Source organism: Danio rerio, chromosome 10, assembly GCF_052040795.2.
Source record: "Danio rerio strain M-AB ecotype USA chromosome 10, GRCz13ab, whole genome shotgun sequence".
NCBI lineage: Eukaryota > Metazoa > Chordata > Actinopteri > Cypriniformes > Danionidae > Danio > Danio rerio.
The window spans coordinates 7,468,387-7,492,500 of record NC_141030.1 but is presented as its reverse complement, the minus strand read 5'-3'; the positions used below and the strand labels follow the sequence as shown (position 1 = coordinate 7,492,500).

The 24,114-nt window shown below is 41.5% G+C and overlaps 2 protein-coding genes across 6 annotated transcripts in view; both read right to left on the bottom strand.

The window, feature by feature from the left end:
• tln1 (talin 1) overlaps positions 1–24,114 on the bottom strand; it is a 1,269,505-nt gene that overhangs the window by 143,155 nt on the left and 1,102,236 nt on the right. The gene's annotated exons all lie outside the window — the stretch shown is intronic.
• The window catches only part of psd3l (pleckstrin and Sec7 domain containing 3, like), a 246,352-nt gene that overhangs the window by 29,044 nt on the left and 193,194 nt on the right, over positions 1–24,114 (bottom strand). For all 5 annotated transcript variants that reach the window (XR_015500753.1, XM_087270097.1, XM_087270100.1 and 2 more), the window contains one exon: positions 23,611–23,654. Coding sequence is in view for 4 of the 5 variants with exons in the window: in XM_087270097.1 (XP_087126223.1) it covers positions 23,611–23,654 (44 nt within the window). In the remaining variant the exon portion in view is untranslated. The remainder of the gene's footprint in view (positions 1–23,610; positions 23,655–24,114) is intronic.

Here is a 24,114-nt window from a genome sequence, read left to right as displayed (position 1 = left end):
CCAACCGGGCCAGGGCCGGCCAAGTGAACCGTGCCTGAGCTTGATTCAGCGCACTCACACTTCTCAAACGATCCAGGGAACGGGCCTGGGCACGGTACGGATAGCATAGTGTAAGTAGGCCCTTAAACAACATGGCGCAAAACATAAAAATTAGGGTTGCGCTGGTCTGAAAATAGCAACAAATTGCGCCAAACACATCTTGCGCCTTATGCAAGATGAATCTTTTGAGCATTAATATTTTTGGGTGAAGTTTCCATTAAACAATAACAAGAGGCAAGTGCATCTAAAAGTGGATGAGGAGTTGTAAATCTGGTGTCCTTCTCTTTGTTTCACACAGCAGGTGGAAAGGAGTGTTTGATTAGAGGCGGACAGCTTTAATCATGTGACAGCAGGATCGCCATCAGAGGTCACAACCTCAACGGGTCATTTGAAGAAGGTCTGCAACAGAACACTAAAGCAACACTTCACGTTCACACATTTCAATACTAATAACAGCTGAAGAGATGCCTGAAGGGTTTTTGACAAGGATTGCAGTAGCGCTGCTACCTTCTGGATTAAATGCAAACACTCCACCGGACTCTGTCCTGAAGGTTGATGCTTCTGTCAGTCACGGAAAAAAACGAACGTTGCTAGGAAACTAACAACCCCAATAGCAGCTATTTACCTTTGCTTGCAGTAATACGTTTGAAGCTCGCGACCACTATTTGCTTGATGACATTAGTCGAGTGTCAGGAAGCGTTAGAATTGCTCAAATATTGCCTTTACGTATAAGAGGATCACAAGAAACATTACTCAAACGACAGAAAGAAACATGCTCCTGAAATAGGAAACAAGTCAATCGTCAAAACTAGCAGTGTCCCCTGTCTCGGTATATAAAATGACCCTTTCAGAAGTTCCCAACCACTTACTCAAGCTGAATCACACCATTAACAGGCAGATGAGATTTCCCTTCCCACAAAACCAAACCATCAACATACTTCAACTCAGCAAACAATTCATTTCAACTTCACATTACAAAAGGCCATTTCATTCTCCCTCTCTCTATATATAGCACTCCGTCTCCATGCTCATGGAAAGCTCATAAAAAAACAGATAAATGACTATCAAGGCAGATTTTTTTTGAGTAAATAGGATAATTACATGCCTTAAAACGTTTGAGAAAATAAGCCTGAACACTGGTGTGCACCAAATACAAAGTAAAACTTGACATATTAAACCACCATAGTAGACCAGAAATGATGATAAAAAATCAGAACGCTGATTGAAAATGATGATCCAAGTGTTATCACAAAGACAGCGGTCATCGATTTTCCAGTAAACACAGCTGCAAGCAGCAAACAGTTTAATGTAAGCTGGTTATCTACTACTATTACTCTTTGGCTTGCTTAGTTAGGGACATAAATAATAGTAACACAGCACTCAAACTACTGGATAAGAATACAGCTAAACTGAGCAGGATTTACGACACAGCTGTCTTCTGTAGAACTTCTGCATTGCTGAATTGACTGTTTTATGATTGACAATACATAGATATTGAACTGAATCAACAATGAGCTGATTTGAGCTGAATAATGTATTCGATACAACTGTTCTGAATTTGGATTCACACTACAAAAGGCCATTTCATTCTCCCTCAATCTATATATAGCACTCCGTCTCCACGCTCGAGAAATCCTCATAAAAACACATCTAAATGAATATCAAGGAAGATTATTTGAGTAAATAGGATTATTACATGCTGTTTGTTTCAATCGACTTAAAACAGTTGAGAAAATAAGCCTGAACACTGGTGTGCACCAAACACAAAGTAACACTTGACATATTAAACCACCAGAGTAGACCAGTAATGATGACAAAAAATCAGAACGCTGATTAAAAATGATGGTCCAAGTGTTATCACAAAGACAGTGGTCATTGATTTTCCAGTAAACACAGCTGCAAGCAGCAAACGGTTTAACGTAAGCTGGTTATCTAGGGAAATAAATAATAGTAACACAGCACTGAAACTATTGGATAAGAATACAGCTAAACTGAGCAGTGTTTATGAGACAACTGTCTTCTGTAGAACTTTTGCATTGCAGAATAGACTGTTTTATGATTGACAATCTACATTAATATTGAACTGAATCAACAATGAGCTGATTTGAGCTGAATAATGTATTCGATACAGCTGTTCTGAATTTGGATTCATATTAGAAAATCTCATAACGCTCCATCTACACACCTGAGGAATCCTTATATAAAAATTGTATCTATAAATCAAATAAATGATGATCAAGGCAGTAATGTTTTGCTTTAAAACTATTTTAGGGTGTACTTACACTATGTACAGTTACCTTGAACCGGGCCGAAGCTCGCTTGTCCCCCTCCTCTCTCCCACGATGGCCCGCACTCACATTGCATTCGGGCCTGAGCATGTTTACGTTATCGATGATGCGCTGTTCAGTTTAGAAAAAAAGCGGTCTCACTCAGCAGAGGAGAGATTTCTTTAGTTATATCTTTTTAGTTGTTTGATTTGCAGAGTCACACAGTAAAATAATTTGCAGAACAGATCCAGCCACTTTTGATGCTCATAAACAATTAAAGTCCTCGTGCTGCAGGGATTAGGAGGTTTGCTGAAGGTGCAGCTGTGCTGCAGTGAGGGGTTTGTGTCTTTAATAAACTACGACAGTTTGCGTTCACTGAACAGTAAGAATGATAAATAAATCCATATGAAACAGTCCCTTAAAAGTCATGTCTCGCCTCAGTTTCGGGTGAAAAGTTTCCCAAGTAAACTGCGCCTGAGCCTGATTCAGAGCACTCACACTACTCAAACGATACGGGAAATGGGCCTGGCATGGTTCGGATAGCATAGTGCGAGTGTGCCCTTATTCACGCAAAGCTTATGTAGATTTTGTTGTTTTACGAGTGGGTTAAATGCACAGGAGTGTTGTTCAGCCACTGAAATTGTCCGGCGAATGATTGATGTGACTTTTTTCAGTTTCATCAGGTCTTTTTACAGCATCGATAATATAGATTTTTATTTAGTTTAACAACAAAATATAAGTAAATAGCGCTATTCCACCTAGCCTGCTTTACTGAGCTAAAGTTGGTTTGATATTCACATCACATTGGTTCATTTTTGAACAATGACAGCCTGTGATGCGCTCCCTATAGTGTTTACCATGCTACTTTGAACCATAGTTGCTTAGGACAAAGCGCATGACAGAGTGAGACCAGCGATCCTTGCGTGCATGAAATATTGCAGATTATGACAAGTTTTGCTTGCTACACAACTGAAAGCATGCTAGATTTTAGTTGTTCGTTCAAAATTGTAGTATTATAAAGTACTATAAATTTTTCTAACTGGCAAATGACTTGATCTAGTGGGTTGTCTACTCTTACCTTAAGCTTGACCTATACTTCTGTGTTGAGTGATCGATGTAACCCATGGCACATACATTGCGCGTAACAGAGCATTTATACTTCTGCGTGCTGTTTCTGTTGCTCTGCAATAACACTTTCGAAACACTAGCTGGCAGGTGTTTATGTTCCTTTGTGTCGAGGTGATTCGCTGGTGTTTTGTTTTTTCTGAAAGCTAGCTTAATGTACAAGTGGCTTAACTCGCTCCTTTGAGGCTGGAATCGACAGACGTGCAACAACTTTAATCATAAAGGTAAACACAAAAGCTCCTTCACGGGACTCCACACTTGTAAACACTTGCTGCATCGGGCTCGCGCGGCTTTCACCTCCGCCCACACTCGTCAGCGCTACCAAGCTGACCAATCATAGAGCTTGTGCTACACGTTGTTGCTGCACCTCATAGGCTGCGCCGTAGCATACGCACGTGTTGACGCAGAAGTATAAATCCGCCTTTAAAGGTGCACGTTTTTGATTTCAGGAGGCGTGGACAGCAAGAGAGGGACTGTGTTTTGAAACCATTAAGCTAAGGAATAGCATTTTATCAGATCTCCTACTGCACCTTTAAAACAGAATATCTGAACTGTATAAAGCTCTTTATAAATAAATGTGACCTCCTTATAGACCAACTAGCTTCACATTCTACAAGGGAATCCTGTGGTTCAGATTTGGATGATAGTTATACCAGTAATGGCAAGCTTCAGCTTCTCATGCTGTAGATCACGACCAGACCATCTTGATCTCACCAGCATGCTTGACCTTTTCTTTTAAAGCTCAGTATTTGGCTTCTAAAAAATGTCCACTGTTGGTTTTAAAAGCCTAAAGAATTATTAAAGCCTAAAGACGGTACAAAAAACAAACAAAACAACAATGTGCTTGAGTAAATGTGGTTGTATTTTTCTCAGCTAAGAACTTGTGAAGAGCTTATAAAATGTGTAAATAACTTAAAACACTGCCAGAAATTCAAATCAAGATCTGTTGCAAAAAGACAGCACAGAAAAAAACAAACTTGTTTGATCATTCAGTCTATTTTACAGGGTGTCTGCAGGTTTCACCTTTTCTTTTAAAGACCGTCAATGAAATTCTAGGGCCCTATGATACACCTGGAGCAATAAGGCGCAAGACGTGTTTCCACGTCGTGTTGCTATTTTCAGACTAAGGCAACCTTAAGTTCCCCTTCGGTTGGGGAACTTCAGTGCCATGAATGGGAGGATTCGGATCAGAAGCCGCTTATCTGGAGAGTATTGAACGGGCCAATGAATGAAATTAATTGGCAGCGTAAGCTTGCGCAGGTGTGCGACATCTGCAATTATCTCAGCATATAAGCACACCTGAAGCCAGCAGACGCCATCCTTTTCGCTTCAGATCCTTTCTGAGTGAGTCGATGAGGGTTCCTCTTGCTGATCAGCACTTCAGAGCGAACGAGTGTGTCTCCCGGTCCAGAGTGGGTCTTCGCGGTGGCAGACGGTCGAGCTGGGTTACTCCCTTGCCTGCGGTTCTTTGGGTCCGGTCCTCCAGAGCGGTGCGTATAGTTGCAACTTTCCTAAAAGAGCAACACAGTCGTGCAGCACGTCCTTTTCAGGATGGCGCTCCGACTGTGCGTTTCTGGATGCGGGGGTTTCCTGTCTCCGGATGATGGACACGATCACTGCATTGCATGTTTGGGGGTCCAGCATGTTAATGCGGTGCTCGCGGGCGGTTCATGTCGTCATTGCGATGCCATGACCGTTGCACAGCTAAGATCGCGGCTAACTTTCGCAAGAGAGCGAGCCACCCCAGTTGCCTCCTGCTCTAAAAAAGCAGCGGGCGCTCGGGCAGATCTGAGGGTTTCAGCGGGAGCCTATCCGCCGCCCACAGGCTCGCGGACCTCTCGCTCCTCACGGCGCTCCATCCAAGCTTCGGGTGGTGAGAGTGATCCGTCTAACCAGATGGTAGCTCTCACACTCGCTGACACCGGAGATCAGATGTCCTCCGCGGCATCGGAGGGTGGGCTTTCACTGTCCGACGAAGATCCGGACCCGCTCGCCCCCTCCGGGCAGGTGAGCGCTGTCAAATCGGATCCTGAAGCGGACATGTTAGCCGTGCTTTCCCGGGCTGCTTCGGCCGTGGGGTTGGAGATGGTTTATCCCCCAGCTCCGCGGCCGGACCGACTAGATGGGTGCTACGTAGAGGACCAGAAGGCGAAGCCTTCGAAGCCTCTCGTCCCCTTCTTCCCGGAAGTGCACAGTAGGCTCACGCAGTCCTGGAGGGCACCTTTCTCTGCCCGTGCTGCGAGTGCCTCCGCCCTCACCGCCCTTGACGGCGGAGCTGCCAGGGGGTATGAGGCGATCCCGTCAGTGGAGCGCGCTATCGCGGTCAATCTTTGTCCGCGCGGCGCCTCTACGTGGCGGGGTTTGCCCCGCCTCCCGTCCAAAGCCTGTAGGTTGTCTGCCTCCCTCGGAGCCAGAGCTTATAAGGCTGCGGGCCAGGCTGCTTCTGCTTTGCACGCGATGGCCACCTACCAGCGCTACCAAGCGCAGGCGCTGGCCGAGCTGCACGAGGGCGGGTCCAACCCAAGCTTATTACATGAGCTGCGCACCGCGACCGACTATGCTCTTCGGACTACTAAGTCCGCCGCGTGTGCGCTGGGGAGGACGATGTCCACACTTGTGGTTCAGGAACGCCACCTCTGGCTAAACCTGGCCGATATGCGCGACGTTGACAAAGTTCGCTTTCTTGACTCGCCCATATCCCAGGCTGGCCTGTTCGGCGACACCGTCGGTGAATTCACCCAGGAATTCAAGGCGGTGAAAGAGCAGTCGGATGCAATGGGCAATGTCATCTATCGGCGTGGCCGTAAGCCCGCTCCGCCCGCCGAGCCATCCACCTCCGCTGTTCCTCGCCGAGGGCGCCCGCCAACGAGTGCTGCCCAACGAGGCGTTCACCTCGAAAGCAGGCAGCCCCTCCTGCCCAGGGCGCCGTTAAGTCCGGTAAACGGACCGCGAAGCGTCCCTGAGACAGGCCATCCGGAGAAGAGGAAACTTGCTCTTTCCCCGCTGGAGGGCGGGGCCCCGATAACAACGGTACTTTTCAGTGCCACCAAAACATCAGTAAAAGAGCACTTTTTCCCTTCCCCGGATGTGACTGCACGAGTTCTGCCAGTCCGGGACGCGCTGCCTTCCGGCTCGCAGACTCTACGTGCTTCGCCAGTGGCTCACGAGCGCTGGGGGGACGGTCTCCCTTTCCTCAGCCCTCCAGCCCCCTCTCCGGAGTCAGGGTGCGGAGCCAGAGCGAATCGCTCTCCTCCAGCTCTTCCGCGGGACCCTCGTGCTTCCCGGATCAGCACACCCACTCCGCGCTGCCCCACCGCTGGTACGTCAGCGATTGTAGCGATGACTCCATTAGCGAGGGCTCTGCCTGCCTGGTTAGCGCGGGCCAGCCCCTCGCGGTGGCTCATACGCACAATCAGACTCGGTTACGCGATTCAGTTCGCGAAACGGCCCCCCAAGTTTACGGGCGTGTATTTCTCCAGGGTCAACCCCCTGTCCGCCCCTGTCTTGCGAGAGGAGATTGCTGCCCTCCTGGCGAAGGGTGCAATCGAGCCGGTTCCTCCAGCCGAGATGGAGAGTGGGTTTTACAGCCCATACTTCATCGTACCCAAAAAGAGCGGTGGGTCACGGCCAATCCTAGATCTGCGCGTTTTGAACCGCTGTCTGCACAAGCTGCCGTTCAGAATGCTCACGCAGAGGCGCATTCTCCAATGCGTTCGTCCTCGGGATTGGTTTGCAGCCATAGACCTGAAGGACACGTATTTCCATGTCTCCATTCTTCCACGCCACCGCCAATTTCTGCGGTTTGCGTTCGAGGGTCGAGCGTGGCAGTACAAGGTCCTCCCCTTCGGGCTCTCTCTGTCTCCGCGGGTCTTCACCAAACTCGCGGAGGGTGCCCTAGCGCCCCTTCGGCTCGCGGGCATTCGCATACTCAATTATCTCGACGACTGGCTGATTTTAGCCCACTCGCGGGAGCAATTGATTATGCACAGGGACAAGGTGCTTCGGCATCTCCGCCTACTGGGGCTTCAGGTCAACCGAGAAAAGAGCAAACTCGCCCCCGTGCAGAGGATTTCTTTTCTCGGGATGGAGCTGGACTCGATCACCATGGTAGCGCACCTCTCCGAGGAACGCGCTCGCCTGTTGCTGAACTGTCTGAGGGAGCTCGACAGCAAACTAGTGGTCCCACTGAAGTTCTTTCAGAGGCTCCTGGGGCATATGGCATCCGCAGCCGCCGTCACGCCGCTCGGGTTGCTCCATATGAGACCACTTCAGCACTGGCTTCACGATCGGGTCCCCAGACGCGCATGGCACGCGGGCACACACCGGGTCTCGGTTACTGCGCTGTGTCGCCGCGCCCTCAGCCCTTGGAACGACCCCTCGTTCCTACAGGCCCGTGTGCCTCTAGGACAGGCGTCCAGCCATGTTGTTGTTTCAACAGACGCTTCCAACACGGGTTGGGGGGCCGTGTGTCGCGGGCATGCGGCTGCGGGCCTTTGGAAGGGTGCCCAGCTGCATTGGCATATCAATCGCCTAGAGCTGTTGGCAGTGTTCCTCGCTCTCCACCGCTTTTTACCGGTGCTGGAGCGGCAACACGTGCTGGTCAGGACGGACAGTATGGCGGCGGCGGCGTATATCAACCGCATGGGGGGTATGCGCTCTCGCCGCATGTCTCAGCTCGCCCGCCGTCTGCTCCTCTGGAGTCACCCGCGGCTGAAATCGCTGCGCGCCATTCACGTCCCAGGCACGCTCAATTGTGCAGCCGATGCGCTCTCACGACAGCTGTTACGCCCTGGAGAATGGAGACTCCACCCCGAGTCTGTTCAGCTGATATGGGCGCGATTCGGGGAGGCCCAGATCGATCTGTTTGCTTCCCCCGAGAACGCTCACTGCCAGTTGTTTTTTTCCCTGACCGAGGGCTCTCTCGGCACGGATGCACTGGCCCACAGCTGGCCTCGGGGCATGCGCAAGTATGCGTTTCCCCCAGTGAGCCTGCTCGCGCAGTTTCTGTGCAAGGTCAGGGAGGACGAGGAACAGGTTCTGCTAGTTGCGCCCCTTTGGCCCAACCGGACCTGGATATCAGAGCTCTCACTCCTCGCGACGGCCCTCCCCTGGCGGATCCCTTTGAGAGAGGACCTACTCTCTCAGGGACAGGGCACCATCTGGCACCCTCGCCCCGATCTTTGGAACCTCCACGTGTGGTCCCTAGACGCGAGGAAGACTTAGGTAACCTACCGACTGCGGTGGTTAATACCATCACTCAGGCTAGAGCCCCCTCCACGAGGCGCGCCTACGCCCTGAAGTGGAGTCTATTCACTGAATGGTGCGTCTCTCGCAGAGAAGACCCCCGAAATTGCCAGATTAGTGTTGTGCTCTCTTTCCTTCAAGAGAAGTTGGACAGCAGGCTGTCGCCCTCCACTCTCAAGGTTTACGTGGCCGCCATCTCCGCTTATCATAGCGCGGTAGCTGGCGGCACCGTGGGAAAGCATAACCTGGTCATCCAGTTCCTTAGGGGTGCTAGGCGAATTAATCCATCTCGCCCCCCTCTCATGCCCTCTTGGGATCTCGCCCTCGTTCTCACGAGTCTGCGATCCGATCCCTTTGAGCCACTCGAATCAGTATCTCTAAGATTTCTGTCCCTGAAGACAGCTCTGCTGGTTGCGTTGGCCTCCATCAAGAGGGTCGGGGACCTGGAGGCATTTTCGGTCAGTGACTCGTGCCTGGAATTCGGGCCGGATTACTCTCACGTCATCCTGAGACCCCGCCCCGGTTATGTGCCCAAGGTTCCTACCACCCCCTTTAGAGATCAGGTAGTGAACCTGCAAGCGCTGCCCCCGGAGGAGGCAGACCCAGCCCTTTCTTTAATTTGTCCAGTTCGCGCTCTGCGCATTTATGTGGACCGTACTCAGAATTTTAGATCATCTGAGCAGCTCTTTGTCTGTTATGGCGGTCGGCAGCAGGGAAGTGCCGTATCAAAACAAAGATTATCCCACTGGATTGTGGATGCCATTTCACTCGCTTATTCGAGTCGAGGTCAGCCGTGTCCCCCGGGAGTTCGTGCACACTCCACTCGGAGCGTTGCATCCTCTTGGGCGCGTGCACGCGGCGCCTCTCTAACAGACATCTGTAGAGCTGCGGGCTGGGCGACACCCAACACATTTGCAAGGTTTTACAATCTGCGAGTGGAGCCGGTTTCCTCAAGGGTATTAGGTAACCCTTTGGTGATTGAGGAGACAACTCGGTAGGGTGTTGAAACACGCTTGCGGCGCCATTCTCCCTAACACGGAGGTACGTGCGCCTTTTTTATCTGTCAGTAAAGTTCCCCGTCAGGTGAGCCCTGCAGATTCCTCCGTGGCCCCCAGCACTGACTCAGCGGAGGAGTCACTTGCTGGCCCACTACGTTGTAGGTCTGCCCGCTGGTCAGCCCGCGTTTTGGGTATAGGTGCCTGCTATGCGTGATCCCCACTAGGCGATCCCATATGCTTATTCCGCCACGGTTAAGTCCCCCCCCTGGGTGGACCCGTGTCTTCCCTCTCCGCTAACCACTCTTTTGCTATGCGTACTCCCCCTTTTTAGGGCTAGTCCATAGGTAAATTCTGCCATCTATCCCCCCCTTGGGTAACGGATGGCCTCCGCAGCGTCCTCCCTATCGGGATTGCACGCTTCCCAACGTACTGTCGTATTCCTAGAATTATCTAGATGCTCACGACTTCCCAAAAAATATATCTAAATCCGTAAAACTTCTGTTGAAGTAGGATAAATTAGGGCCAGGGACACGTTGGAGGACCGCGCCCCCCATGATGTGGGTGCGTCACGCTTGCTTGACTATCTCCTCATCGGGGGTGTTGGTAAGGTGCAGTCATTATGGCGCTTTCCATATTCTCCCATTCATGGCACTGAAGTTCCCCAACCGAAGGGGAACGTTCGAGGTTACAGAAGTAACCCTTCGTTCCCCGAGGAGGGGAACGGAAGTGCCATATTCCGTCGCCATAATGACTGTCCCTTAGCTGTTTGAAAGTCTCTTCAGCTTAAAAGGATGGCGTCTGCTGGCTTCAGGTGTGCTTATATGCTGAGATAATTGCAGATGTCGCACACCTGCGCAAGCTTACGCTGCCAATTAATTTCATTCATTGGCCCGTTCAATACTCTCCAGATAAGCGGCTTCTGATCCGAATCCTCCCATTCATGGCACTTCCGTTCCCCTCCTCGGGGAACGAAGGGTTACTTCTGTAACCTCGAACGTTCCCCGTTTTTCTCCACATTGTTTAAAAAGCAAATCCATTTGTGCCACTTTGTGGACTCATGGGTGTTCTGGTCTAAAATAAAGGCGTGTTAAGGCACATTGTTGGCGCGTTGCTATTTTGAGAAGATAAAATAGACTGTTCAATAGACCAATGAAAGCAGGTCTAAAGTCCAGCACAGAGTGCGTCAGTTGTGCGCCTCGCTTACACATTGCTTTAAACACGCAGGATATAAAGCAATACGCAAACATCTTTACAAATGAAAAGAATGAAAGGGTTAAAATATAAAAAAATATATAGTATTTTCTACATAAATATAAAAACCACTGCCTCCATGCCTTCTTCATCTCAGGGGGCTTTTTCAGTTTATTTATGACAATTTCCTTTTGTTTAATGTTATCATTATTAGCAGTATTATTTCTTAAATGAATATTATATTTGATTTATTAAAAACAATCTTAGATTTGTCCACCTGTCCACCTGCATGTGTATTTGGATATAACTCAGCTGTTTGACCACACTTCGTTATTATTGTTCATTTATTTGTTTGCCAAAAAATTAGAACTGAATTTAGAAATAGTTTTGAAACAAAACTTTGCGCTTAACAAACAAAATTAATTATGTAGGCTTATGAATGTGCGTACAACACATTTCATTATTCACGAAAGTGAAAGTAAAGGCCGATTAGAGAAGGCTCATTCTTTATCCTCGTGCTGCATATGCTCTGTTTTCTCACTAGTGAAGCGTTCAGTTCCACTTACAAAGTATGGCATGTAAATAGCAAATGTGCCATGACGCAACGCAGCTGACTCTTAAAGGGAATGGGAGATGAGACTCTGATTGATTTATTCTCAAAACGCACCCATAACTCATTAAGAAAGTAAGCTAATCCCTGTTAGATCATGCGCCAGGGCACAGAGCGTATTTTTCCATCCTTAAAACAGCAAAAGTGGATTCTGACATGCCCTTAAAGCTGTTGCACACTGCGCTTCAGACTTTGCGCCTAGATCATTAAAATAGAGGCCTTAGACTTATATAGGGTTAAGCACTAAGGATTTTCTTAATGGCCCAGCAGAAAAAATATATATATTTAACTGCCCCATGAAGAAACAAATTCTAATTAGTAATTTTTTGGCCACATTTTTTAAATAATGTGTCAAATAAGCATAAACTTGCATACTTGTGTAATTTATTCACTTTTGCCTTATAACAATTTTATGTAAAGAATTATAATGTTGTGTACAGTATATGTATTTATTTGACTTTCATTGTATATAAAGCCTCCTTTGGACATTAGCAATTCTGCTAAAACACCTAAACAAATACATTTGGTTTGTCCAGTGTAATATGCAGAAGCATGCAGAAGGACTCTTTTGCAGTAACCTGGGTCATGCGCTACCTGTAAACTGTATGCAGTTGCAAAATCATGCGTTTTCTTTATAAATGAACGATCTTCACTGCCTGATTGATATAGCATATAAAGATGGTCTCTTAATTTTCCCGCGGCATGTCTTTAAAATATGAACATTTATTTTACTCCAGTATTTTCAATGATGTTTCATTTCGCTCGCCTGTTGCTCCTGACGTTCGCATGCACGTAAACGACTTTTAATTTCGTTTTACGCTTGAGGAACTAAATGAATGCTAAAGTCTGTTGAACTGAATGTATTTTAATTACATTACAATGATGCTGTAAAAGGAACCGTATGAAATTGAAAAATTAGTATGGGAACAAACACTAGCCATGTATATACCCTATTGTGATGTCGATGTCAAATAACCAATAAATAAATAAAAAATATTAGTTATAAATAGAGTTTTGCTAAAAGGTTTATTGAGATGGACTGTTGGTGACTGGATGTGTGTTGGATCGATTGGGTAGCTTTTCATAAACAAAGGAAAATTAAGACCTTTTTAAAATTATTTAAGACCTACAAGACGATATTTCAGTGAAGCTTTTGAAATTTAACACACGTTACGATATTTTAAGACCCCGCGGCCACCCTGTTTTAATGTCACATGCTTTTTGGTTCATTTACATGACTTTACTCCATGTCGCATTTACTTTTCAGTCAATCTGCACCAGAGTTTGTTTAGAAGCAAACCAAGACTCATGATCCATCTTTAAAACAAAGTTTTTTCATGATCACTTGGATTTACACCAAATAAAGATAACCCTTTATCCTATGCAGGGTGGGGCAGCCACTAATTCAAACTTTAATATTAAATAATTGTAACCTAAAACTAAATTAAAGTTACAACTTACATTTAAATAGATTTACATCAAGACAGTATTAAAAATGTACAGTTAATAGTCCTGTTTCACAACACAATTAGATCAGTGTGTATAGACAGCAGAAGCAGCCTGCTGCAGTTGTGCTGCCATTCAGCCACAGTTCGTCATGCACTACTAAAAATACAAACATATATATCGTCCATTATAACACCTTTTATAAGTGTTTTTGGCTCGCCATGAGCTTTGATTAAGTCCTGCTGTTATGCAATTGTGTTTCCCTTCCACTGTGTCACCCATATAACAAGCTGTACATCTGCAGTTTACATTATATATCTCTAAAATGTAACTTATTTAAAAATATATTTACATATTATTTCAGGTAATAAAGTATTTGTGTATTTTTAATTAACATATATCGTCACTCTTAAAGTTAGAACATCTCATTAACATGTTTTTGTGATATATGTATTGTCATGTAAAGGACGCTGACAACAGAGATGAGAACCAACCTGCAGTATTTATTAACAATAGTAGTCAGGCAGGCAAATGTCGATCACAGGAACAAACAAGTGCATACAGAGAATGCAAAGAACGTTCAGTAAACAGGCAAATGGTCTGGACAAGTGGCGAAAAAAATGGAAACAGTAAAATAAGGTAAAACGTCAAACATGGCTAGTCAAAACAAATGCGTCGTAATGTTCACTAACAAAGTAACAGGACTCAGCACTAGCTATGTTTCTATCCACCTATTTTATAAAAAAAACAGTTGATGGAATTGCCATGATGCGCATACATTTTGAAAATGTGCATAAAAAACTTATGCGCCTAACTGGGTAGGATAAACTTTTTATTCGATAAGAAAAGATGCGCATAAACTGCGATGGAAACACTTTTACTGCACAAACTCCAGCATGCGCATTCATTTAGAAAAGATTGATGCGGCTTCTCCTACTGCAGCAAATGCAGTTTTTACTGTTGATATTTGATTAAGTGAGAATTTTTAGCCCCGCTTTGATCTTTTTGTTTTAATATATATATATATATTCCAAACTATGTGTAACAGAGCAAGGAAATTTTCACAGTATGTCTGATAATATTTTATCTTCTGGACAAAGTCTTATTTGCTTTATTTCGGCTAGAATAAAAGTAGTTTTACATTTTTTAAAACTATTTTAAGGTAAAAATTGTTAACCCATTTTAAGCTATACTTTTTTTTTTCAATAGTTAACAGAACGAACCATCATTATAGACTAACTTGACTAATTACCCTAACCTGCCTAGTTAAGCTAATTAACCTAGTTAACCCTTAAAATGTCACTTTAAGCTGCATAGAAGTGTCTTGAAAAAATATCTAGTCAAATATTATTTACTGTCATCATGGCAAAGAGAAAATAAATCAGTTATTAGAAATGAGTTATTAAAATTAATGTTTAGAAATGTATTCAAAAAAACTTCTCTCCATTAAACAGAAATTGGGGCAAACAATAAACAGGGGGGCTAATAATTCTGACTTCAACTGTATTATATTTTTCCTGTTTATTCTGCTATGTGCTTCTGAATGCTCTAACGCTTTAATGTGCGCCAAAATATGCATGTACATCTGGTCTAATTTAACTTTTTTTAAATTTTTAAATATGTTCTCAAAACACTCAAGACTTTCTAACAGGACGTGTGCAACAGTATATTTGTTTGTTGGCAGCAGGGGTGTTGCTAGGATTTATAGACCTTGTGACTATATTGCTCTTGGCCTCTTTACACCCCTTATATATCTATTAGAATAAGCACTCTGACACCCCTGTTTGGTTCAGCTCTTAAAATCATACATACTTACGCCCAGTGACCTTGGTTGGGATTCTCTGTACTAAAAGTCATTTATGTTATTGTCTGGCTCTCAAGTAAATGGAAATGTTGTAGGGTTGTAAAATAGTGACACTGTTTTGGTGAAAAGGGAAAGCAATCCTTATGGCATGGTCCCAACACCACTTTATTACGCAACAGCATTGCCAAGATACAGCGGAACTTGTCTTTAAAGTTGACTTCATTAGTGAATTTATTTAAAATGTTGGGTCAGAGACATCTTAAGAGATCACTTTTGAAACTTGACATGTGTACTGTAATTATTCAAGATGCAAACATATAAGTGGTGTAGTTAACAAATTCAGGGCTTTCTGAGTTTTGAAAATCGAAAAATATTAATTTTTAAAAACATTTGTGATATAGCTTTTAGATTTTTTTATATCCAACATTCCCAAAAATGAATGAAAACAATCATAACCAAGGGTTCAAAGACCCAGTATTGCCAAGGTCACCATGTTGCAAATTTCCAAATACATGTTGAAAATTCACAAAAACTAACAGTGTAAAAAATAGCAGTAAATTAGAAGTCTTCCATATTTTTTTGATTCATGTTTTTAGTTTCTAATAATTTATGATTTTAAATTGCATTATGGGACCTTGATCTTTCTTCCAACAACTTTTATACTTGAACAGTTAAAAAAAGTGACATTTATTAAAAATCTTTATGGTTTAAAGGGTTTTTTTTTCTATATTGTTCTTGTTTATTATGGAACAACATATTTTCTGTAATTTTACTTATTTGACTTATTTCTCTCTATATTGTTTTTTTATACATTTTATTATTTCAAACTACTAAAATGTGAATAAAAGTCACTTTGTTAAACTGTAGAGTTAAATTTCAACATCAAGTCAACAGAGCAGAGATCAAGTTCCCATAATGCAGTTCACAAACATAAATAAATGGAAAACATTTTTGCATCACAAATACAGAAACTGTTAATTAACAGATTTTTTTTACAGTGAACTTTTTAAATCCCTTTAAAAAAACTTCCTTTTTTTTAAATAAATTTATTTGCTGATAAATATTCTTTTTTTTTTTTTTTTTGGTCAAAGACTTTCATAAACTGAAGTTTCGGTCTTTGACTGTATAAGCTAAAATATTCTCTAAGCACACAGCATCAGTTTTATCCCCGATTCACATGGGGTGTCAGCGTCAATGCTTCCTATTTTCTTTAAATGGGTGATATCAAGTGTTGCTGAATTGTGAATCTGTCGGTGCTGCTTCAGTGGCGTTGCTCGCTGCAGAAGTTGGGAATTTCTCAACTTTTCAAGTGCCAACAAAAACGTCAGCACCAAGCTTCAGACACGCCATCCGTCAAGCGGTGATGCTGAAGCTGCAGGTGAATCGGGCATAAATGCGCAGTAACACTACACTTCTCATTCCATTGACATGCATTTATATGCATGCAACATGCAAAGTTGTTTGACCTCAGATGAATGAAAAAGAACACCCACTTTATATGTGCAGGATGCAGTACTACACTATTATTTATACATGTGTTGTCCATTGGATTCTGATTTAAATTAACATGCCACAGTAAAGCCATGGTCACACTGGAATTTTTCCACCATAGACTTCCATTCATATGCATGCGGATGCAGCAGCCCAGAAATGCAAGCTTGTGCGACAAGTTTTGTGGTTTACTGCGTAGAAAAGTTCAAGATTGGTGGACTCTGACCTGTGAAATCGCATCACGTTTGCGTAAGACCAGTTGAAGATTAAAACATGACCTTTCTGGACAGAAATTTAAAATGTGGAGCAATCGCTCGCTTTTTTAATGTCTAATCATGTTGTTTAATCCCACCCCTTTTCTCAGCGCCGTACGACAAACTTTTGCATGCTCAAACTAGTGAGAGCATGGCTTAAAACCTCTTTTGCAGAGCATGAGCTGCGCGTGTTTTTTTGGTGTCAATGTTAACAGATTAGAACTTTCATATTGCACGCAGAAGCAGCGCATCAGTGGGGAGCATAACCAGCGCTGAAGCAGCAGTGCTGCTGCGATCATATCAGCGATGAGTCTATTTTGCTGGCCTGCTCACGCTCAATTAAAGTGACGTTACATTGACAATTACCCAAAACACATTGAATGACAGTAACAAGTAGCAGTTTTACCCAATAAATGCATCGATAATATCCACTGACTTTTATATAGTCAATTAAATGAACTTAAATGATAAAAAAATAAATAAATATTTGTTTGGACCTGAAGTACTGAACCCAATTAAAACAATTTTACAGGTCGTATTAATTTTGCTTAAGTTGCATCCTAGTTTGATCATGTATAAATATCATTATAACTATATTGCATAAATATTATTATAACTATAGGCCTACAGTACATCATGCTGACAATCGAAAACAAAATGACTTGATATCACAGATTATTGTCATCTGACCGAGAACACCTTAAACGACATGAAAGACACTTCTCATAGAGCGTGAGAAGCATCCAGCTCTTTATGATCGATATAATTTGTAAAAAAAAAAACAGCATAGTAAGAAGGTGCTGCAGGCCTTGGTGCAGACAAAGAGTAAAAATAAGAAGTGTATTTATGTATAAAGCAGATAGGTACTGTAACTAGATAGAATAGATAGAGAAAGATTAATCTGTGCAACAGCCGCCGGTCAGATGCAGGCGGTGTGAAAGGCAAACGCCTGCACGCTGCTTCTGCTCTCCCTACGCGCTGCACACACACTGCTTCAGCCCTGCTTGTGAGTACGATGTAAAAAAACAGTGGCGCCCCAAGAAAATTTTCTTAGGGGTGGCCAGAAGAGGCCGCACCAAATCTTGGGGTGGCACACAAAAAAAAAATAATGAATTCAGTGTAATGTTATATTTTTGTTTTTGGTAAATGTAATAATGTAGTTTTTATTTATTTAATTAATTCTTCTTGAAACATTGCTATTTATTCCTTGAAGTAATTCAGGAAGTACATGTGCAAACCAAATAAAAATCTGTTTAGTTTAAAAACACTTTTCATATATATATATATATATACTGTATAAATAACTTTTAACGTGCTTTTATTGTACATCATACAGTATATGCCATGTCTAAAATTAATGAAGATTAATGAGTTTATTATTCCCAGAGATGGGTTGCAGCTGGAAGGGCATCCACTGTGTAAAAATGTGCTAGATAAGTTGGCGGTTTATTCCTCTGTGGCGACCCTGGATTAATAAAGGGACTAAGCCGAAAAAGAAAATGAATGAAAGAAAAATGAGTTTATTAATAACCCAAACAAATGAACAAACTGAACAAAAGGGATTACTATACACACTCACTATACCTAATAATATCATTTATCCATATTACTTTTTGAGCCATTTAATCCAGCTTCTTCTACTGATATACTGTACCTTAAGGTAAATATTAAATTTGCCATTGCTGTCTATTGAAGGTGTGTGCGTGCAAAATACGCGCATGAGCGGCGCGTATTTTGTCGGCGTGCATGCAAACAATCAACCGGGATTCACACAGGAGTGCGTGAGGGACGCGAGAATGGTTTTCTGCGCGCATGCGTCAGTTTGCTTTCACCAGCATTCAGCATTGAACCAGCACTAAGGGGGAGAGACAATGAATCAGCTACGTCAGTAACACCAACAATAATTTAGTGGTTGCATTTTATTTATTTAAACATTGGGGATTTATAAGTACATTTAAATCAATAATGTCAACAGCAAAATTATATTGGGGTGGCCACAGGGGTGGCCAGAGTTTACCGAGGGGTGGCCGTGGCCACCCCTGGCCACCCCTTGGGGGCGCCCCTGTAAAAAAGAAATATCACAATAATGGCTGCATGCAAATGTTTTGTGCAGCATGACCTCAGCTGTGTGTTGCTGCGTTTCTGTGATGCTTGGCATCTTGAGGGGAAATAACTGAAATTTTAATATCGCATTACACTATAATACTACAATACAACAGTACCCAAGTTAATGTTTTTGAGGATTGCACTCGCTTTTTGTGTAGTGCTCTCATGTGTTCATATTCTTTTAAATATTCCATTATCAATATGGATCAAAATAGTGATATTTTTGACAACACTAGTCTCGTCAAAAACCAGGAACATTGTTTTAATGCATCATTTTTTTTTGTACAAAAATAAAATAATAAACCTGTATTACCTGCTCTAATCGTAATGTGATCTATATGTTAAAATATCCATGTCAAAATCTGAATAAAAGATAATTTTAAAAAGAGAAGCGTTCTGGATTCATAAATTAAAATCACTTACACCAGTGATGTCCAAACTCGGTTCTGGAGGGTCGGTGTCCTGCATATTTTAGATCCAACCCCGATTAAACACACCTGAACCAGCTAATCAAGCTCTTTCTAGGTAAACTTAACTTCCAGGCAGGTGTGTTGGAGGAAGTTGGAGCTAAACTATTCAGGAAAGAGGCCCTCCAGGACCGAGTTTTGACACCACTGACTTACACCAAGAGGAATAAATGAGGAATTGGACCTTTCTGTGTTCCTTTATTGTTTATCTATAATATTAAGAATCTTGAATTGGGTATGTAATGATAAAATAATGAAATTAAAATGTATTTTTAATGCTTTGAACAGTCAGAATTTGCACTGACATAGACATGAATAAGTGAATGATAATAATCAATATGCTATTTTGATGTTATGTAGTTTCAAAATACAACATATTAACGTTTTAATGTAGAAAAAAGCAAAGGGCAATCGCGCTCTGTTCCACGCCAAAGTAATCGTTCCGAGATCGCTTGAATAAGGTGGTCTTGGCTTGATTGAAACGCACCCTGGAGCGGTTCGATTGCAGTGAGAAAGCAAATCCGATCCGAGAGCAGTTATATCACAGTGTTTTATGGATATGTAATAGGCTTATGGCTATATAAAGAGAGAATTATGAGTATGGCGGGAAGTTTCGCGAGTCTCCGGATGCCCGCAAATGAGTGATGATCTCCCGGTAATCTCGCGTCTCCCTCCCGGTCCTCAAATAGGCATCGTCGCACACCCTTCTCACCACTCCCCACAGCATCTCTCCTCAGACACGTCGCGCACGCACCCTGTCAATCACCACCAAACCACCACCTCTCCTGACAGCTGAGCGGGACGCTGCAAAACAAACCCTGACACTCTGACCAATGTGAGGAGAGTTTACTCGCACATGACTTGTTTTAGCTCTTTTGGTCCGATTAGAAACTTTGCAGTGTGAAAGCGAACCGCTCCAAAAGCAAAGAGCAACAATGTAACATTTGTAATCTCTGTTTCGGAACAACTGAATCGATTCACAGGTGTGAAAGCACCCTAAAATAAAATAAAACAAACCACAGTATTATATCAGTTCAGTGTGCATGCAGAAATAGAGCACTTAGAAGCAGAAAACAGATTTTCTGAAAGATAATTCAGGTAAAATATTGAGATTAAAATATTGGAATTATTAGATCTACAACTACAACCTATTTAAAATAAATGTAGGCTTATGCAGTTCTAAAACCACTGTGAAGAAAGGCTTCTTGCAGCAAAGATGCAGCTGAAAACGTTTGGTTTGGCTCAGGCAGAGTGGGATCTGCTTGGTGGTTGGTGCAGAGAGTTGGCGAGGGCTGGCTGTAATTTGGCACAATGGGACGGTGTCTCACTATATGACTGTTATCAGTGAGGCAAACTGTCAGTCTAATGTCATGTTTTCAAGATCATAATTACAGCTCACGTCTCACATGCCACCGATCTAATCATTTGACTCAAAGGCGCACTGTCACACACACTTTTTGAACCTTAATTGGACCATGTTTTTGCTGCAGGCAACAAAGGCAGCGATAATGGTTGATTTCACCCCTTTATGTTTAGATGACATCAACGTAGAGTACAAAAAAGAAAAGAAAACGTTTTACCTTTGCTTTATAAAAAAGTTTTGTGTATAAATAGACTTGCTGGCACATTTTGGATACCGCCTCTGAAAATATTTGCCATTTCAACTCTATAGTCTCTCCTTCATTGCAGGTAAAAAAGCCTGAGTAAAATCTGTACCCAACCCAAAACCCCTTCAAACCCAACGTCCGTGAATTATTGTTTAAAAGAATAAAACCATGTCAAATTAGAACCCAGAATTTTAGCTTTTATTTTTCAACCTGGAACCAAACACAAAATTAAAAGCTGTGGGGAAAAAATCTAATCTGTATTGATTTTGAGATTTCACTAACAGCAGTTGTTGCTCCATGTTCATTTTTAACCATAAACACAAAAGCTTGAGAGGAAAAGCTCTTGTGTCGAATGAGTAATGTAAAATAGCTTTTATGTCACAAGATTAATGTAATCTGCTTAAACCTTTTCTAACTTTATTAATGATTATACTTAGGTTCAAGTGGTATTTGTAAGGAAGTGGATGCAAGCAGAGTAAGGCTGTTTGTAAGGTATACATCGTCATCTGCTGTTAAAAAATAAACTTAGAATCGATTCAAAAGACAATAACAATGATTTTTGAATGGCTTCGAATTGATTTCTCAAACTATTTTTCCTCACATCTCTAATGAAACGACACTGATGTGTGCACAGTCTTCAGCCTCACAGTCAGGATGAAAAACTTTTCCTGCTGACTGATCTGCCCTATGCTCTATTATTTTTATATTTATTTACTTATTAATTATTATTGACTGCCAATTAAATAGAAGTTATTTGTGAGATTGGCTTTCAACTGTGACTAGAGGATTGTAAAAATAAACATGATAGATTGATTAAAATTCAATTGACAGCCTAATATATTATTGATCTGCTAGTGTTGTGTTCCTCATCTCCGGCAAAGAGCTGCTGCACACAAAAAGATATGCCCTGCATAAACACAGTGTAATAAAGCAAGTGACTTCAGGGATGGATCTCCGTGTGTGACGTTTGCTCCTTTTCTACATTCTGAAAAATGCATCATGCATGTATATGCTGAAAAGCTGAAATGTCAATCTTTCATTAATCGTTGAAGACCACTGCAGTCGAATCACGTCCACTAACTTCTCCAGTCACGTTTTTAAACCCAAATCTGCTCAGTCTCAAGTCATACCTTAGGGTATTTAGATCCAAGTGATCAAATGCAAATCTGTATGGTCATATATTAACATATAGACTATGAATTTTAACTATATTATAATATTATAATTATAACATGCGGTTAAAGTCAAAACTATTTGCTCTCCAGTGTTTTTTCTTCTCTTTTTTAAATATTGACCAAATGATGTTTAACAGAGCAAGGAGGTTTTCACAGTATTTCCTATAATATTTTTTCTTTTAGAGAAAATTTTATTTTGTTTTATTTTGGCTGGAATAAAAGCAGTTTTTAATTTTTTAAAAACCATTTTAAGGTCACTATTATTAGCACCCTTATGGGGCATCTACAGAACAACACAGTGTTATACAATGACTTGTCTAATTACCCAAACTTGCCTAGTAAAACCAATTTTAATAACCGAGTTAAGCCTTTAAATTGCACTTTAAGCTGAACACTAGTAACTTGAAAAATATCTAGTAAAATACTATGTACTGACTTCAACTGTATATGCATTGTATTTATAATTCCAATGGTTGAAAAGAATAGATAAAAAAACAGCATTTTTTTGCAATATCTTAAATTATAATCTTTATTTATGACATCCGAACATAAACTTGTATTGCCATTTAGGGCTGCACGATATTGAAAAAATCTGATGTTGCGATATTTAAATTTTCTGCAATGAATTTTGCGATATACATATAGTTTTATGTACGGAAACGGAATAATCAAAATGCAAAAAATGCTTTTCTTACTTTGCTTTGCTTTGTACTTTGTTTTCAGTCCAAATAACTTTAAATTCTTAGAATGAGTAAAAGTGTTTTTAGTTTTTAACTTCAGAAGAAATAGGGCAAAATTAAGAGTTTTTCCAAAACAAAGCAAAATAATCTGCCAGAGGAAAAGCAAAATAATCTTTGAAATGTAGATATTTGGACAAAAAAAAAAATGTATATACACCACCGGTCCAAAATTTGGGGTAAGTAGGATTTAAATTAAAAAAAAAGAAGCTTCTCTTGCTCACCAAATACAGTACAAATTGTAAAATTGTGAAATACTATCGCACTTAAAAAATAATAATAATTCAAAATTATCATTTAATTTAATAATTTATTCCAGTGATTTTAAAGATCATTTTTCATTACTCCAGTCTTCAGTCACATGATCCTTTTGAAATCACTCTAATATTAATTATTATTAATTATTATTATTATTATTATTATTATTATCATCATCACCAATGGTAATAGTAATAAAAGCAAAAATGACTGGAGTAATAATTTCATATGAAACTACATACAAGCGTATGTTCACTATGTTCAAGCGTAAAGTGAGGTGAAAAGCTGTTGACACGCACGCGCCCCTAAAGATCAACTGGCTAATGGAGTAACTCCATAGAGAATACTGGGGTAAAATAAATGTTCATATTTTAAAGACATGGCGCAGAAAAAAAAAAATTTAATGCAGTGCTTCATGTACATTCTGAGACCCACATTATATTGTATATCAATCAGCCAGTGATGATCAATCATTTTTAAAGAAAACAGGCCTTAAACGCGCCAGTTTTGTAATGGAGTACAGTTCACCGAAAGCATTTGACTCAGGTTGCTAAAAAATGTAAAATAAATCTTCTGCATACTAATGCATATACCCTACTGTGGATGCACGCATTGCGATATCGATGCTGAAATTATATAATGTGCTGGCCTAATGCCATATATATATATATATATATATATATATATATATATATATATATATATATATATATATATATATATATATATATATATATATATATACATATATACAGAAAAAAGAGGAGTATTGTTGGTAAATGAGTACTTACACAGCCCATTCCAGCTTCTCGTTCTTGATGGAGTTATACAATGACTGCATGGGGGAAAATAAAAACAGAAAAAAAAACACAAAGTCTTAGTATACCACACATAGAATTTTAACATAATTCAACTTTACCAGAAATATATGTTTAAATATCCATTCTTAAAACATGAAATGTATCTTATGTTACGCATGACATCATTGCAGTGTAAAACTATTACTTTGCTTGTGGTCTTTAATTAAATACATTGAGTTATTATGAAGTCAGTCAGCACAGAATGATGAGAAACTGTCTCTCCCCTGGACACTAATGGATCTTTCTGATGAAATGCCATCAGTGAAATTCCTTGTGAAAATGTCACACGATTTATATTTGCACTATTTATGCAAATACACACTCGGATTCCTGTAAAGAATTCGCTCTGCATGATGAATGAGTGAAAAGGTCAAGCCAAACATCAAAATGCTGCAGAAATCTCATTTGTTAGCAAGAACATTATCCACAATGACT